Source organism: Rhinatrema bivittatum, chromosome 8, assembly GCF_901001135.1.
Source record: "Rhinatrema bivittatum chromosome 8, aRhiBiv1.1, whole genome shotgun sequence".
Taxonomy (NCBI): Eukaryota; Metazoa; Chordata; class Amphibia; order Gymnophiona; family Rhinatrematidae; genus Rhinatrema; species Rhinatrema bivittatum.
The window spans coordinates 85,890,396-85,905,266 of NC_042622.1; the positions used below are offsets into that span (position 1 = coordinate 85,890,396).

At 44.4% G+C, this 14,871-nt stretch overlaps 1 protein-coding gene across 8 annotated transcripts in view; it reads left to right on the plus strand.

The window, feature by feature from the left end:
- POMT1 (protein O-mannosyltransferase 1) overlaps window positions 1–14,871 on the plus strand; it is a 126,741-nt gene that overhangs the window by 50,724 nt on the left and 61,146 nt on the right. For all 8 annotated transcript variants that reach the window (XM_029614080.1, XM_029614081.1, XM_029614084.1 and 5 more), the window contains 2 exons: window positions 4,958–5,051; window positions 14,696–14,851. In XM_029614080.1, coding sequence (XP_029469940.1) covers window positions 4,958–5,051; window positions 14,696–14,851 — 250 coding nt within the window. The remainder of the gene's footprint in view (window positions 1–4,957; window positions 5,052–14,695; window positions 14,852–14,871) is intronic.

The window sequence follows — 14,871 nt, forward strand, 5'->3', positions numbered from 1 at the left end:
TATAGATCCCCACACAGAAATAATTGTAAAACTATACTAATAAGCAGAATAAATGTTTCAAAACAGCTATGAACAGAATAACATCCAACAATTAAAAACTCATAAAAACTATTAAACATTCTCCAAACACCAATAAAATATTTCAAAAAAGCAGACACATTACATAATATTAAATAATTAAAATGGCAGTCAGTCAAGAAAAATAAACTTTAAAAGCCACCTTTACTTACCCCCTCCAGCAGCTCTCCTACTCCTCTTCCATGCAGGCCGTAGCACACACAAGAAGCAGCAGTAATGGCTAAGCTCTATACTCATGGTCCTCTTCCTTAGGGCCCATGTCTCTCACACACACACACACACACCATACCAGTCATGCCCCCATGACCAGTTTCTGTCTCTCACACACCAATCATTTCCCAAACAGTCTTTGACACACACACCAGACACCTTCCTGAACAGTTTTCTCTCATGCCATACACACACACACAGGCTTCCCACTCCCGTGTTCTGCTTACCGTACATATACGGGCTTCTCACTCTCATAATCACTTTCTCTGTCTCACACACACACACACCCCAGTCTCTCTCTCATTTCCATGCTTGCTCTCCACGTGCACAGGCTTCTCATTCCCTGTTCATAATGAATTTTTCCATGTAGGAGTAAGTGCCAATATCAGAAAAGGTTACATTAGGTTATATTAATTCTGAAATAACCACATTTTAAGGTCATGTTTGAATTTCTTTGGGGTTGTTCTATCTTAGGTGTTACCGCCCAAGAAAGAGATCTAGGCGTCATAATGAAAAAATAATAATAGAAATAGAAAAAAATAGAAAAACAATGGAGGAAGAACCCCAACCCCCATTCTCTGACCACATATAAAGCCGCCCTCCACCATTACAGAACGACAACGCTTCGAACAAAAAGAGATTTCTATGCCCTCCATATTCATGATATGATCTTCGATGCGAAGGCCCTTTTCTCATACGTATCAGAACTCACCAAAACTGCTCCCCCTACTATTCCAGACGATACAGCCCAATCGAAAGCCAATGATCTGGCCTTATTCTTTCAGAATAAAATCTCAAACACCCTAGCTAAATTACCTACCAACCCAAATTCACTGCCTCCGGATACCCTCCACCGACCAAGCACAGACAGAAGCTTGGAATCCTTTGATCCTATCCACACTATAGAGGTGGAAAATCTGATAAAAAAAAATGAAACCTTCGACCCATCCGCTGGACCAAATCCCTTCCAAATTCCTGATTCTTATACCAGAACACATTTCCAAACATCTAGCTGATATTATCAATTGTTCCCTCTCACAAGGAATATTCCCAGACGCTCTCAAATCAGCCACTCTTAAACCCATTCTCAAAAAACCGAACCTGGATCCGGATGACCTCAACAACTACCGCCCCATCTCAAATCTTTTGTTTATAGCCAAGATCATGGAGAAAATTGTAAATAAGCAGCTTTCAGACTACCTAGAGAACCATAACATTCTACACCATTCACAATACAGCTTCCGAAAAGGACACAATACTGAAACCCTCCTCATCTCTCTCCTTGATCAAATTCACATTGGCTTTGACAAAGGTCAATCATTCCTTCTAGCCCTTCTTGACATATCCGCAGCGTTCGATACCGTAAATCACAATACCCTACTAAACCGGCTGTCAGATATAAGTATCACTGGATCAGCTCTCAGATGGTTCAACTCCTTCCTTAGCAACGGAGGCTATAAGGTTAAAATCAATAACAAGGAATCCTCTCATACCAATGCCCCATTCGGAGTTCCTCAGGGTTCCTCCTTATCGCCCACCTTGTTCAACATCTACATACTCCCTCTCTGCCATGTACTCTCAAATCTAAATCTTAAGTTCTATATATATGCCGATGATGTACAAATTTTAATCCCCATATCCAGGTCACTGGACTCAACACTCAAATTATGGAACTCTCATTTACAAACGATCAACCATCACCTTTCAAGCATTAACCAGGTACGCAACACTTCCAAGACTGAACTTCTGCTAATAACCCCAGAAGGCAGTCCATTTCATAACCAACTGCATTCTAACATACAAATATCCCATGCCCGAGATCTTGGAGTTATAATAGATAGTCACTTGAACTTAAAGCAGTTTATAAAACACACAACAAGGGAGTGCTTCTACAAGCTACAAGTACTCAAAAAAACTCAAACCACTCCTATTCCACCACGACTTCAGATCTGTACTTCAAGCTATTCTTTTCTCCAAGATAGACTATTGCAATTCCATTTTGCAAGGTCTACCGATCTCCACTATAAAACCCCTCCAGTTGCTCCAAAATGCAGCGGCGAGAATTTTAACAAATACAAATCGGAGAGCGCATATCTCCCCCATCCTAAAAGATCTCCACTGGCTCCCTGTAAACTTCAGGATCCTTCACAAATCACTGACAATTATCCACAAAAATATTCACCATCAGACTCCTGTTGATCTTTCACACCCGCTCAAACTGCACTCGACGACCAGACCCTTAAGAGATGCCTACAAGGGATCCTTACATGTTCCCCCAATCAAATTTGTACAACACGCAAACATCAGAGACAGGACATTCTCTACCGCAGGACCCTCCATCTGGAACGCTATACCCCCGGACCTCAGGCAGGAAACCTGTCTACTAACTTTTAAAAAGAAACTAAAGACATGGCTATTCTGCCAAGCCTTCCCAGCCAATAGCACAACAGCCTGATTTATTCAAAAGTCATCACGAGATTCTGCCTCTACCTCCCTCCCATACACCATTGTATATAGTAATTTATTGTATATAGTAATTTATCTTTGTTCTCCCCCCTCTTTTTTTCCTTCTCCCAGTTAAGGCAACCTTGTTAGAATGTAACTTTTATGCTCCTTCAAATTGTCTTGTTGTATGGTTGGTTTAGTTCTGCTTCGTTTGATGTAAACCGAGTTGATTTGATCTGTATCAAGAAAGTCGGTATATAAAAGCCTTAAATAAATAAAATAAATAAATAATGGATAATGCATTGAAATCATCGGCTCAGTGTGCTGTGGCAGTCAAAGCAAACAGGAATTTTTAGGAAGAGATTGGCAAATAAAATAGTGGCTGTCATAATGTCTCATCTCAAAACAATATATTTGCACTGGAGTAAGTGCAGAGAAGGGCGACCAAAATAAGGGGCATGGAATGGCATCCCTATGAGGAAAGGCCAAAGAAGTTAGGGCTGTTCAGTTTGGAGAAGAGACTGAGGGGGGGATTTGATAAAGGTCTACAAAATCATGAAAGGGCTTGAACAGGTTAATATAATTTGGTTATTTACTCAGATAATAGAAGGACTAGGGGCACTCCATGAAATTAGCAAGTAGCTCATTTAAAACAAGTTGAAGAAAATTCTCTTTCACTCAGCGCATAGTTAAGCTCTGGAATTCATTGCCAGAGGATGTGGTTACAGCATTTAGTGTGACTAGGTTTAATAAAGGTTTGGATAAATTCCTAGAGGAAAAACCCATAATCTACTATTAGTTAATAAGCAATAGTAGTTTGAGATCTATTTAATGATTGGGTACTTGCCAGGTACTTGTGACTTGGTTGGAAACTGGATACTGGCTTGATGAATCCTTGGTCTGACCCAGAATGGCATATCTTATGTTCTTGTGTTTTTCCTTAAGGGAGTGAAGTTTATAAGATCTGGTTCCCTCACGAAACTTAAATTTGGTTTTAACCTTTCTGGTGGGTTCATCCTTTGAGCCCTTGAAGACTATTTCATTTAAGCTTCTCACTCTTGAGGCTGTATTTTTTGGTGGCCATTTGTTCTGTTAGGGTTTCAGAACTGGACGCTTTCCTACAGAGAGCCCTTTTTGTTTTTCTTCAAACAAAATGGTGAAGAATCGCACAGTTACTTCATTTCTTTTGAAAGTGGTTTCACCTTTTCTTCTGGGTCAAGTGGTGCATTCCATAGGGATTTGTACAGGAAGGAATATTCTCAACTTCGACTGGACATGAAGAGAATTCTCTTGTGATATTTGAAGATTTCTAATAGTTTCAGGAAGTATCTGTTTAGAGGACCAAGGAAAAGTGAGGCAGCTTCAAAGGCTATACTGATGTGTTGGATTAATGGTGTAATTGCAGCAGCCTATGTGAATGAAGGTCTTCTATTGCCCAGTACTGTACACAGTACTCGAGTTCCAGCAGCTTCATGGGCAGAGCTTCAATTAGTTTCACCGGAGGAAATTTTGTAAAGTGGCAGCCTGGTCTTCCTTGTATTCATTTTAGAAGTATTAACGGATAGATGTTCGAACCTTGGAGTGAGCGGCCTTTGGCACAGAGATTTTGAGAGCAAGTTTGGCAGTATCTTGCCTGGAGAAGTAGCTTTGGTACATCCCATGCATCTTGCTTGGTCTGACTGGATGAAAAGGAAGGAGAAATTAGTTCCTACCTGATAATTTCCTTTCCTTGAATCCAACCAGACCAGTTCAGGACCCTCCCTGTTCTGCTAAACTATTGTCTACAATTGCATCTTTTAGAAAGAAGAAACATTGGTAGTATTATACATACTTAGTAGTGAGTTTCAATTAAGGAGGGATATTATAAAATCTCGGATCTATATTTCTGATTATTGTATCTACTCCGTCCTGGAAGCCCCTGGTTGTGGGGGAAGTAAAGTTGATGAGTTTCTTATAGCTTGTTACAGCATCTACTGGGAGGCTGAGGTTAGCATGGGATTCTGCTAGTTTCTGTCTCCATCTGCTGGTTTGTGAGCATAACCCATGCATCTGGCTGGTCTAGCTGGATTCAAGGAAAAGATATTATCAGGTAAGTACAAATTTCTCCTTTGCTTTCCTATCTGTAAGCTTCCTGAATGCTGGAGACGTTCTGGCAGTGGCCTGGAATATGCTGTGATTGTAGTCAAGTCCCTTAACCTGTCTCTCTGGTTTTTTTTTTTTTTAGTGTGAAATACATGGGCCTGTTCACCTACTTGTTGCTGTTGGCTGTTGCTGGCATCCACACCTGGCATGTTATTGGAAATAAAACTTTGTCCAATGTAAGTATCTTAAAGATGTCCAACCAGTTTGTTTATACACAAAAGATCCACATTAGTGGAGCACTGTCAACAGAATCTGTGAGTGATATGGAGAAATGTAGCAAGTATTTCTATATGCTACAAAAATGGCAAAAACTGTTATCACTGGTTAAAACCAGAGTTCAAGCAGGGTCTTGCTGAGTTGGAAACTGAAACTGTCAGCATTAAATGCTCCAAGTTTGTGCATAGGCAGTTTCTTTGAGGACAAGCAGGATGACAGTCCTCACAAGTGGGAAGCATCATCTGATGGAGTCCAGCCCAGAAATTTTATGTCAAAGTTACTTGAACTTTGATTGTGCCTCACTGAGCATGCACTGCATGCCAACATACCATGCATCCATTTGGCGGGGGACCCTTCAGTCTCTTCTGCAGGGTCCACTTGTGGTTCCTCACTTTCCTGCTCCTAGGCCTGTGTGTTTCAGCTTTTTGGGTCACAAGATCGTTCATTGCGGGGCCCCACAGACTTATTCTATCTCCCGGTAGTTTCTTTAGGTAGGGCTTCTCAGACAGTCCCACCTTGCCTCAGTAATGGGTCTCCTGCATTCATGTAGTGTGAGTTGCTGCTCCTGCGTTCCTGACTCCAGGTTTGCCTGCTTCATCTCTCCAGCTTTGCCTGCCTCATCTCACCAGCCTTGCTTGCCTTGTCTACCTTGCCTTGCCTATCTGACCTCTCCAGCCCTGCTTGCCTCGTCACTCTATCCTCCTGTCTTCGTTGTGCCCTGCACACCCTCTTGCACTAACCTCAGCCTGTACTCTGACCATTCTTACTTGCCACCTGCCTCTGATTGCGGTCTGGACTCTAACCACTCTCATCTGCCGCCAGCCCCTGATCTCAGCCTGACTCCTAATCTACATCCACACTCCTATATAAGAGACTTTCACCTTGCCTGCCTCATCTGCCTTGCTTTGCCTGTCTGACTTTTCCAGCCCTGTCTTTATTGTGCCCTGCGCTCCCCTTCAGACTGACTACTGGACCTGACCTCAGCCTGGACCATCCTTGTTTACCGCCTGTGATCTCAGCCTGAACTCTGACCATTCTTATTTGCTGCCTGAATCTGACTTCTGCCTGGTCTCTAACCACTCTCGTCTGCTGCCTGCCCCTGATCTCAGCCTGACTCCTGACCTATGCCCCCGCTTCTATATAGGAGACTCTTACCTAAGACCTGCCACCTCCCGGAACTCGAGGGCTCAACCCAAGTGGAAAGAGGTTGGTGTGTATGAAGTTCCCGACCAGCCTCTTCCTTGCCTAAGTCCGCCCGCTGTCGGTGAGGACCTACAGGGCATTCCCTTTAGGTTGTGCCAACCTCACCACAGCAACAGAGATCCACGAATCTTTCAATTTGCTGAAGCCGTGGACCCGATGATCTTGTCCTTGTATCAGGCCATCCCCGATCTGGCCCAATGGGTTCAGTAACAGTAAGGCATTAACAGTAACCCAGGTCACAGCGGCATTAAAAATGCTCACCTACCACATGGATGCCCTGGCTCCTGCACCGCCTCCACCTCCAACCGCCTCAAACCCCGCCTGCCCGGTGGGGTTCAGGATGCCCTCTACCAAATTCCACCCCAGTTGTTGTGCCTGTTGCACGCCGTTGGGTACGTTTGGTGCATGTTCGGACATCCTCAGCTCGGTACTCAACCATTTGTGAGGACTACCATCCTGCTTGTCCTGTGAGAAAGCAAATGTTGCTTACCTGTAACAGGTGTTCTCACAGGACAGCAGGATGTTAGTCCTCACGAAACCTGCCCGCCGCCCCACGGTGTTGGGTTCGTTTTATTTTATTTTTCGGCACTACCTGTAGCTTTCAAAACAAGACTGAAGGGGGATCCCTGCTGGCTGCAGGGTTAGTGCCATGCTGGGCATGCCCAGTAGGGGCCAGTCAAAGTTCTAGAAATTTTGACAGAAGTTTTCCGTGATTGGGCTCCGTCCTGTGACGTCACCCATATGTGAGGACTAACATCCTGCTGTCCTGTGAGAACACCTGTTACAGGTAAGCAACATTTGCTTTCTTCCAAGGAGTCAAGTTCTCAAACTTTCTACAGAGGGAAATCTCCTCAACTTGGAAGGGATCTGCCATCACTTCCTTTCAAGCGTTGTAAGGTAGCATCTCGGAGCCCTGTGGTGGAAGCTGTCTCCTTGGTAGCATTAGGCTGCTTAAAGGAAAAGGGATTACAGGGCCTAATATACCGTATTTTCCGGCGTATAAGACGACTTTTTAACCCAAGAAAATCTTCTCAAAAGTCGGGGGTCGTCTTATACGCCGGGTATCGTCATATAGGGCACACCTGCTCTCTGACCAGTTTCTCTCAATCACACACATGCTCTCAATCAAATGCATTCTCTCACTTACACACAGGCTGGCTGGCTGGCTGCTTTTCTCTCTCTCACTCACTTCCTCTCCCCCGCCCCCCCAAGCACAAATAGTAGCTGCAGCCCCCGCAGGCCAAGAAAGAAGAATCCCATCGGCCGCGGGAGGCTCATGGTGCTGTCTCCTTTCCCTATTATCAGCTGCTTTGATTGCTCGGGGGCCGATGCTGCTGTCGCCGCTGCTATTTTTTCATGCGGCACGGCTTTCTCCTTCCCGCGCACCGCACTGCCGTTGCCGCTGGGCTATCAGCACGTTCAAGCCCAGCGGGAACGGCAGCAGTGCAAAAAAAAAAAGCTGTGGCATCCGCGGCTGGCCTTTTCTTCTTCCCGCCCCCCCCCCCCCCCTTTGAACCGGAACAGGAAGTGATGCGCGGGAAGAAAGAGCCGTGCCACGTGAAAAAATAGCAGCGGCGACAGCAGCATCGGCCCCCGAGTAGTCAAAGGAGCTGGAAATCGGGAAAGGAGACAGCAGCATGAGCCTCACGCGGCCGATGGGTTTCTTCTTTCTTGGCCTGCGGGGGCTGGAGGAGGAGGCTGCTGCAGCTACTATTTGTGCTCGGGGGGGGGAGGGGAGTGGAAGTGAGTGAGAGAGAGAGAGAAGCAGCCAGCCTGTGTGTAAGTGAGAGAATGCATTTGATTGAGAGCATGTGTGTGATTGAGAGAAACTGGTTAGCGAGCTCATGTGTGTGTATATGTGAGAGACAATGAAAGTGACTGCTCAGAGAGATGACTGATGTGTATGTGAGTGTGAGAGAGAGAAAAAGCATGGAAGTGAGAAATCTGGGTATGTGAGAAAGCATGGGAGTAAGAAGCCTGATTATGTGAGAGAGAGCATGGGAGCGGGAGGGCTGTGTGTGTGTGTGTGCGTGCATGAGAGAGAGACTGGTTGATAAGGTGACGGTGTGTGTGAGAGAAAGAGACTGGTGTGTGTGAATGTGAGAGAAAGAATGTGATTCAGGGAATGAGAAGCCTGTGCACGTGGAGAGCAAGCATGGAAATGAGAGAGAGACTGGGGGGTGTGTGTGTGTGTGTGTGTGTGAGACAGAGAAAGTGATTATGAGAGTGAGAAGCCCGTATATGTACGGTAAGCAGAACACGGGAGTGGGAAGCCTGTGTGTGTGTGTGTGGCATGAGAGAAAACTGTTCAGGAAGGTGTCTGGTGTGTGTGTCAAAGACTGTTTGGGAAATGATTGGTGTGTGAGAGACAGAAACTGGTCATGGGGGCATGACTGGTATGGTGTGTGTGTGTGTGTGTGAGAGACATGGGCCCTAAGGAAGAGGACCATGAGTATAGAGCTTAGCCATTACTGCTGCTTCTTGTGTGTGCTACGGCCTGCATGGAAGAGGAGTAGGAGAGCTGCTGGAGGGGGTAAGTAAAGGTGGCTTTTAAAGTTTATTTTTCTTGACTGACTGCCATTTTAATTATTTAATATTATGTGATGTGTCTGCTTTTTTGAAATATTTTATTGGTGTTTGGAGAATGTTTAATAGTTTTTATGAGTTTTTAATTGTTGGATGTTATTCTGTTCATAGCTGTTTTGAAACATTTATTCTGCTTATTAGTATAGTTTTACAATTATTTCTGTGTGGGGATCTATAGCTGCTTGCTAGTTCTGTTTTCCTAATAAGAGGTGTATTGGTTTTTAGGGCCTGATATACGGTATTTGTAGTGTTGCCTTTTCATAGATAGGGTTGCTCCTGTTTGAGTGTAAAATTATTTTTTTTCTTAAAAATATGTATAAAAAAGGGGGGGGTCGTCTTATACGCCCAGTCGTCTTATATGCCGGAAAATACGGTACTCCCTTTGTTTCAGGAGTAGTGTTTTCATGTGAGTCAACAGGTTTCATTGCCAAGCTGTACGAAAACAGAAAGTCAATGCCAGAAGCAGGACCTCAGATTGCTAGAGAGTCCTGGAGAGTGGAAGTGACCTCTAAAGCAGCAGTTGTACAATGGATTAAAGAAGCAATTGCAGCAGCATGCATATTGAGAGCAAAGCTGATGCCAGAGGACGTGCAGTTGCACTCAGCAAAGGCCCGGGCAATGTCCTGGGCTGAGTACAGAAGAGGGGGCCCCAAAAATCTGCAGGGCAGCTACAGGGGATCTCTGCATACATTTTCAGACATTGTAGACTAAACCTTCAGGAGAGGAAGGGGACAGCATTGGCCACAGGAGTCCTGGAAGCAGGTCTAAGTTACTCCCACCTGGGATAGGGACTGCGTTGGGACATTCCACTTGGATGTACTGGTCTGTAGGATGATGAAGATGGTACAGTTAGGTTCTTACCTGCTAATTGTCTTTCCTTGTGTCCTGACAGACAAGTCCAGAGCCCAACCCAGGATGAGAAAAGGGTCCAAAATAAAAAGGATATATATTTATATATGTAGGCATACACATAGCGATTAGTAAAAGGAGTGCTTTTCACCCAGCAGAGAAATACAGCACAGGCAAGCAGGTGTCATCCTCAGTCCCTTAATATTTGTGCGGTGTTATTGAGATTACTTTCGCAGAATATCTCTTTTCTTGAATTCCAGTGGTATCTTACACTGAGAGATCCATCAGCGAGTGCTTTGTCCTTCACATGGAAAACAGTGGTCTAAACTGGAAGTTTGGAGTGGGAATTCTGGTTCCTGGAATAGTGACCAGGGAGTGAACATTTGTGGTGGTATCAGGTTTTGATTATTTATGGTGATTTTGGAAACCAAAACTAACATTTGCCTTTAGTTGTTTTAGCTTTGACATAGGATACTGAAGAGCTGAGGCAGCACTAGAACCTTATGGGCCAGATTTTTAAAGGAGTACGCGTGTACCCCCCGAAAACCTGGCCGAAGTACACCCCTGCGTGCGCCGAGCCTATGTTGAGTAGGCTCGGCGGCGCGTGCAAAAGCCGCGGGACGCGCTTGTCGGGGAGCGTGTCACGGCGGCGCGTCATTTGGGGGCGTGGGCGTGGACGTGGTTCCAGCCCGGGGGTGTTTTGGGGGCATGGCCAAGGCCTCCGAAACGGCTCCCAGGCCTGGGAATTGCGCGCCAGCGGCCGGCCTGGCACGCGCAAGTTACGCCTTCTTCGGGCAGGCGTAACTTGTACAACAAGAGGTGGGGGGTTAGATAGGGCTGGGGGGGTGGGTTAGGTAGGGGAAGGTGGGGGGAGGCGGGAGGAAATGGAGGCAGGCTGCGCGGCTCGGTGCGCGCAGGCTGCCGATTTTGGGCAGCCTTGCATGCGCCGACCCCGGATTTTAATGGATACACGCGGCTACGCGCGTATCTATTAAAATCCCACGTACTCTTGTTTGCGCCTGGTACGTGAACAAAAGTACATGCAGGCGCAGATTTATAAAATCTACCCCTATATGAAGAGTGAAATCAGCTCTGAGTGTTGTCTCTGCCTCCAGCTGCTACCTAGAGACCATGTCCCTCTTCTCTGGACTGGTCTATCAGGACTCAAGGAAAGACAACTAGCAGGTAAGAACCTAATTGTACCTTCCTCTGATTGGAATATTTGACAATGGGTTCTTTATTGTGATTTTGTATAAGTCAAACTCTCGAGTAAGGTCTGAGCATAGGCTATTATGGCTGCCTTTGTTGCACTCTTTCTCTGTTCCTCAGCCTAGGTGGCGTTTGACGGTACTGCTTTTGTGGTTGTTGCTGTTGTATTAGCAATGGAGGTTGTCTGTAATAATAAGAATATGGATTATAACGTTTCCTTTGCATATAATACATTTTTTGTAGTAGTATTGGCTGCATCTTCTTTGCAAGGATTGGTTCATTTGAGGTGAGGATGAGGATTGAAGAGCAGTATTCTGGTGTTTTAGGAGATGGTCTGTTTCCTTCACCCTGTCTCCAAATAGGTTTTCTCCTGTGCATGGTGTTTCAGCTAGCTTTTCATGCACATCCGTTCTGAGTCTCTATCCCTTCAGCTTTGCCAATTTTCTTGTAGGCTTGGCTCTAGTTGATGATTTTTTTCTGAAGTTGTATCAAAGCAATCATATATGGATCTTGTCATGTATTTTGTACAATTTTTCCTGTCTTTTATAATTTGCTTGAATGTCTTTTGGGTCTGATGATAAATGTTGCACAGATTTTTCTAACTTCTGAATGCTATTCAACATGAAGCAAACCATTTGCATCTGATGGGCATCTATCCTTGATAATAAGGGTTGTCAACTGGTAAATTTTCTTTCCTGGAGTGGATGAGTGTGTGTTTGGCTTTTTAGCTTTTTCATTGCTGACTCTACAATTAGAGAACACTTGTGTTTTATATCTAGCATCAATATTTTTGTCACTGATGCAACTGAAGATGGTATTTTTCACATTCTGTTTTGTACATCTAGCAACACTTGATGCATTGGAACTGAGCTGAATTGCTTAGGCAGTTGAATAAATTGAAATACACCTTCATATTCCTTTGTTTTAATAATGTCTTCTAGATTGAACTGATTTGACTCTGACATTTTTTGTAAAAATACTGGGTAAGTTGTGTCCTCCAGCAGGGCCGATCTTCCTGCTGGCTCTGGAGATGGACCTGAAGGAATATTGGGTGCCAGTGATGTATCCGAAAATGTCATTAGTCTTCTGAATGCTTTTCTATATCTTGTAGACTATGGAGCTTTTAAAAGTTCCTTAGCTAAATCTTTTCCTCTTCCTTTCCTTTGTTTATTTGTGAATTTTCCTGAGAATAATTGTTTTGTTTGCTCTTACTCATTTGGTCTTTTGGCCATATAAGTTGCCAACAGTCTGATCATAATCAGGCCGATACAGTAAAGTCCACGGGAGAGCAGGCAAACGCCCGCTCTCCCAGCGCGCGCGCACCGGCCACTCGCCGATGCGCGCGATGCAGTATTTAAATTAGGCCCGGCAGTGTCCCTAGCGCCTCCTTTTTGACAGGAGCGGCGGTTGTCAGCTGGTTTGACAGCTGACGCTCAATTTTGCCGGCGTCTGTTCTCGAGCCCGCTGACAGCTACGGGCTCGGAAACCGGACGCCGGCAAAATTTAGCGTCCGGTTTTCGGCCCGACAGCCGCAGGCCGAATTCAAATTTTTTTTTTTTTTTTTTTTACTCTTTGGGACCTCCGACTTAATATCGCCATGATATTAAGTCAGAGGGTGCACAGAAAAGCAGTTTTTACTGCTTTTCTGTGCACTTTCCCGGTGCCGGAAGAAATTAGCGCCGACCTTTGGGTCGGCACTAATTTCTGAAAGTAAAATGTGCGGCTTGGCTGCACATTTTACTTTCTGTATCCCGCGCACATACCTAATAGGGCCATCAACATGCATTTGCATGTTGAGGGCGCTATTAGGTGCCGCAGGTTGGACGTGCATTTTCCTCCCCTTACTGAATAAGGGGTAAGGGAAAATGCGCGTCCAAGAGCAGGCTAACAGTGCGCTCCATTGGAGCGCACTGTACTGTACTGTATCGGCCTGTACTGTATCAGCCTGAGTGTTTGTACGAAAGAGTGGCACTCTGGGAGAGGTGATATAGGTAGCTGCCTCTGAAAATCAGGGGCTCAAGTTGTAGAGGAGAGCCTCAGCTACTTGCTCCAGATTTTTGGATATGAAGATATTTTTTCTTATCCTTTTGATTCTGTTTCTCTCTGGTGAATTGCTGATGCCTCTTATGCAGAGTTGTTCTGTCAGTGCTATAATCTCTTTTGGCACCACATTTTATCGATGCCCATGCTGTATTAGTGTCATGTTTCTTTGGTGCTTACACTCCTTGACACCTTTCCCTATTGGTGCTGATATCTGTGCCATGCCTCGGTGGCAATATGCCACTTGAGCCATGCCTCAGTACCGATGTGTCTTCAGTGCCACTTCTCGGCGCAGATATTTTGTCTCCACCGAGTTCTCCTTTCACACTGGAAGTGCTTGGCACAGATATATCAGTGCGCCAGCGTTACTGGCATTACATTTTTATGCGCAGGTGACACTTCGGTGCTAGTTACTAATGTTCTTCGGTTTTATTTTTATTTTTTGATTTTGAAACATGCAATTTGTGATACTTCTTTTATGACAAATTTTCCAGAGAAGAACAACTTAATTTTTCTATTCTCAGCCGATTTCATCAACTCCTATTTGCATTTCAAATCTCTATATAGTCTGGCTCGGGTTGACATATACTCACAGAGGCCACAATTTTTTGGTATCGTAATCTGGTCTAGGGAATCTGAGGGACAGACCATGCTGGTCTCTCATTGACATTTTATGGCAGCTTTGTTTACATAATTTGAAAGGGCTTTTATCTTTTCTCTGCAACAAATTTCCTTTATTGAGGCATTTTTCTGTTTTGCATTATTCTAGTAACTTTCAGAGGCAGGATAGAGAAGTGTTCAACCCAGCACCGCTGGATGACATTACTCAGATGTATGGTTGTATTGTCTGGCTTGTCCAGGGAGAATTAAGATTCTCTTTTACTCAAGGGGAGAGGAGATTGGGTAGTGATGCACAAAGTTCTAGAAATTTTTGACACACAATTTCCAGGCTGGGCTCCATTGGGTGATGTCACCCTCTTGTGAGGAATGACATTCTGCTGTCCTGGGAGAACACCAGTTACAGATAAGCAATTGTGTGCTGCTGCTGATCAGCAGTGGGAGACGAAAGGATTGTCTTTGTCCATAATGATATAACCTTTTGTAGAAATGGAGCCACCATTATCCCTACTGCACATTTATCTTAGTCAGCTTCTGCTCTCCATGCTGTGCCCGTAAGTGTATTGGGGGCTAGCAAACTCATGGGTCAATCAGAAAATCAGATAATTTTTAGTTTTTAATCATTCTTAGTTTACTGTAACAAACACCTATAAAATACCAACTGCATTCTTGTAGCCCTTATAATGCAGACAGGATATGAAATACTTAATTTTAAAACCATTTCTACTTTGCATAACCCAATGTTCTAAGTTGGGTATAGTAAAAACATACAAAATCAACAAGGAAAATGGCCAATACAAAACTAATTAAAAAAAAAAAAATAGACCCATGCTTGCAAGACAAAGATTAAACTACACCCCACACTTTATACTGAGGCTATCATAACCTTGAAAGCTATAACAATAATGTTAATGAGATATTATCAAAGGCTCATTAGAAAAACCTTGCTTTTTTGCTTCTTTCTAAAAGTTTGAACTATCAAAACTTTTAGTATGTGCTGATATGCACCCATGGAGCTAAGGTTTCTGCTGTCAGATAGTTGGTCCTTTTCTGAGTAGAAGCTGTGCCTTGAGCATATTTAACTTTCCTTTTACAACAGATGACAGTACTGTGTCACGTCCTTGCTCGTGGACTGGCTGTCCTGGTGACCCCAGTTCTTATGTATCTGGGTTTCTTCTATATTCACCTGGTTCTGCTGTATCGCTCGGGACCTCACGATCAGATCATGAGCAGTGCATTCCAAGCCAGCTTGGAGGTAAGAAGAGCTATATTTCT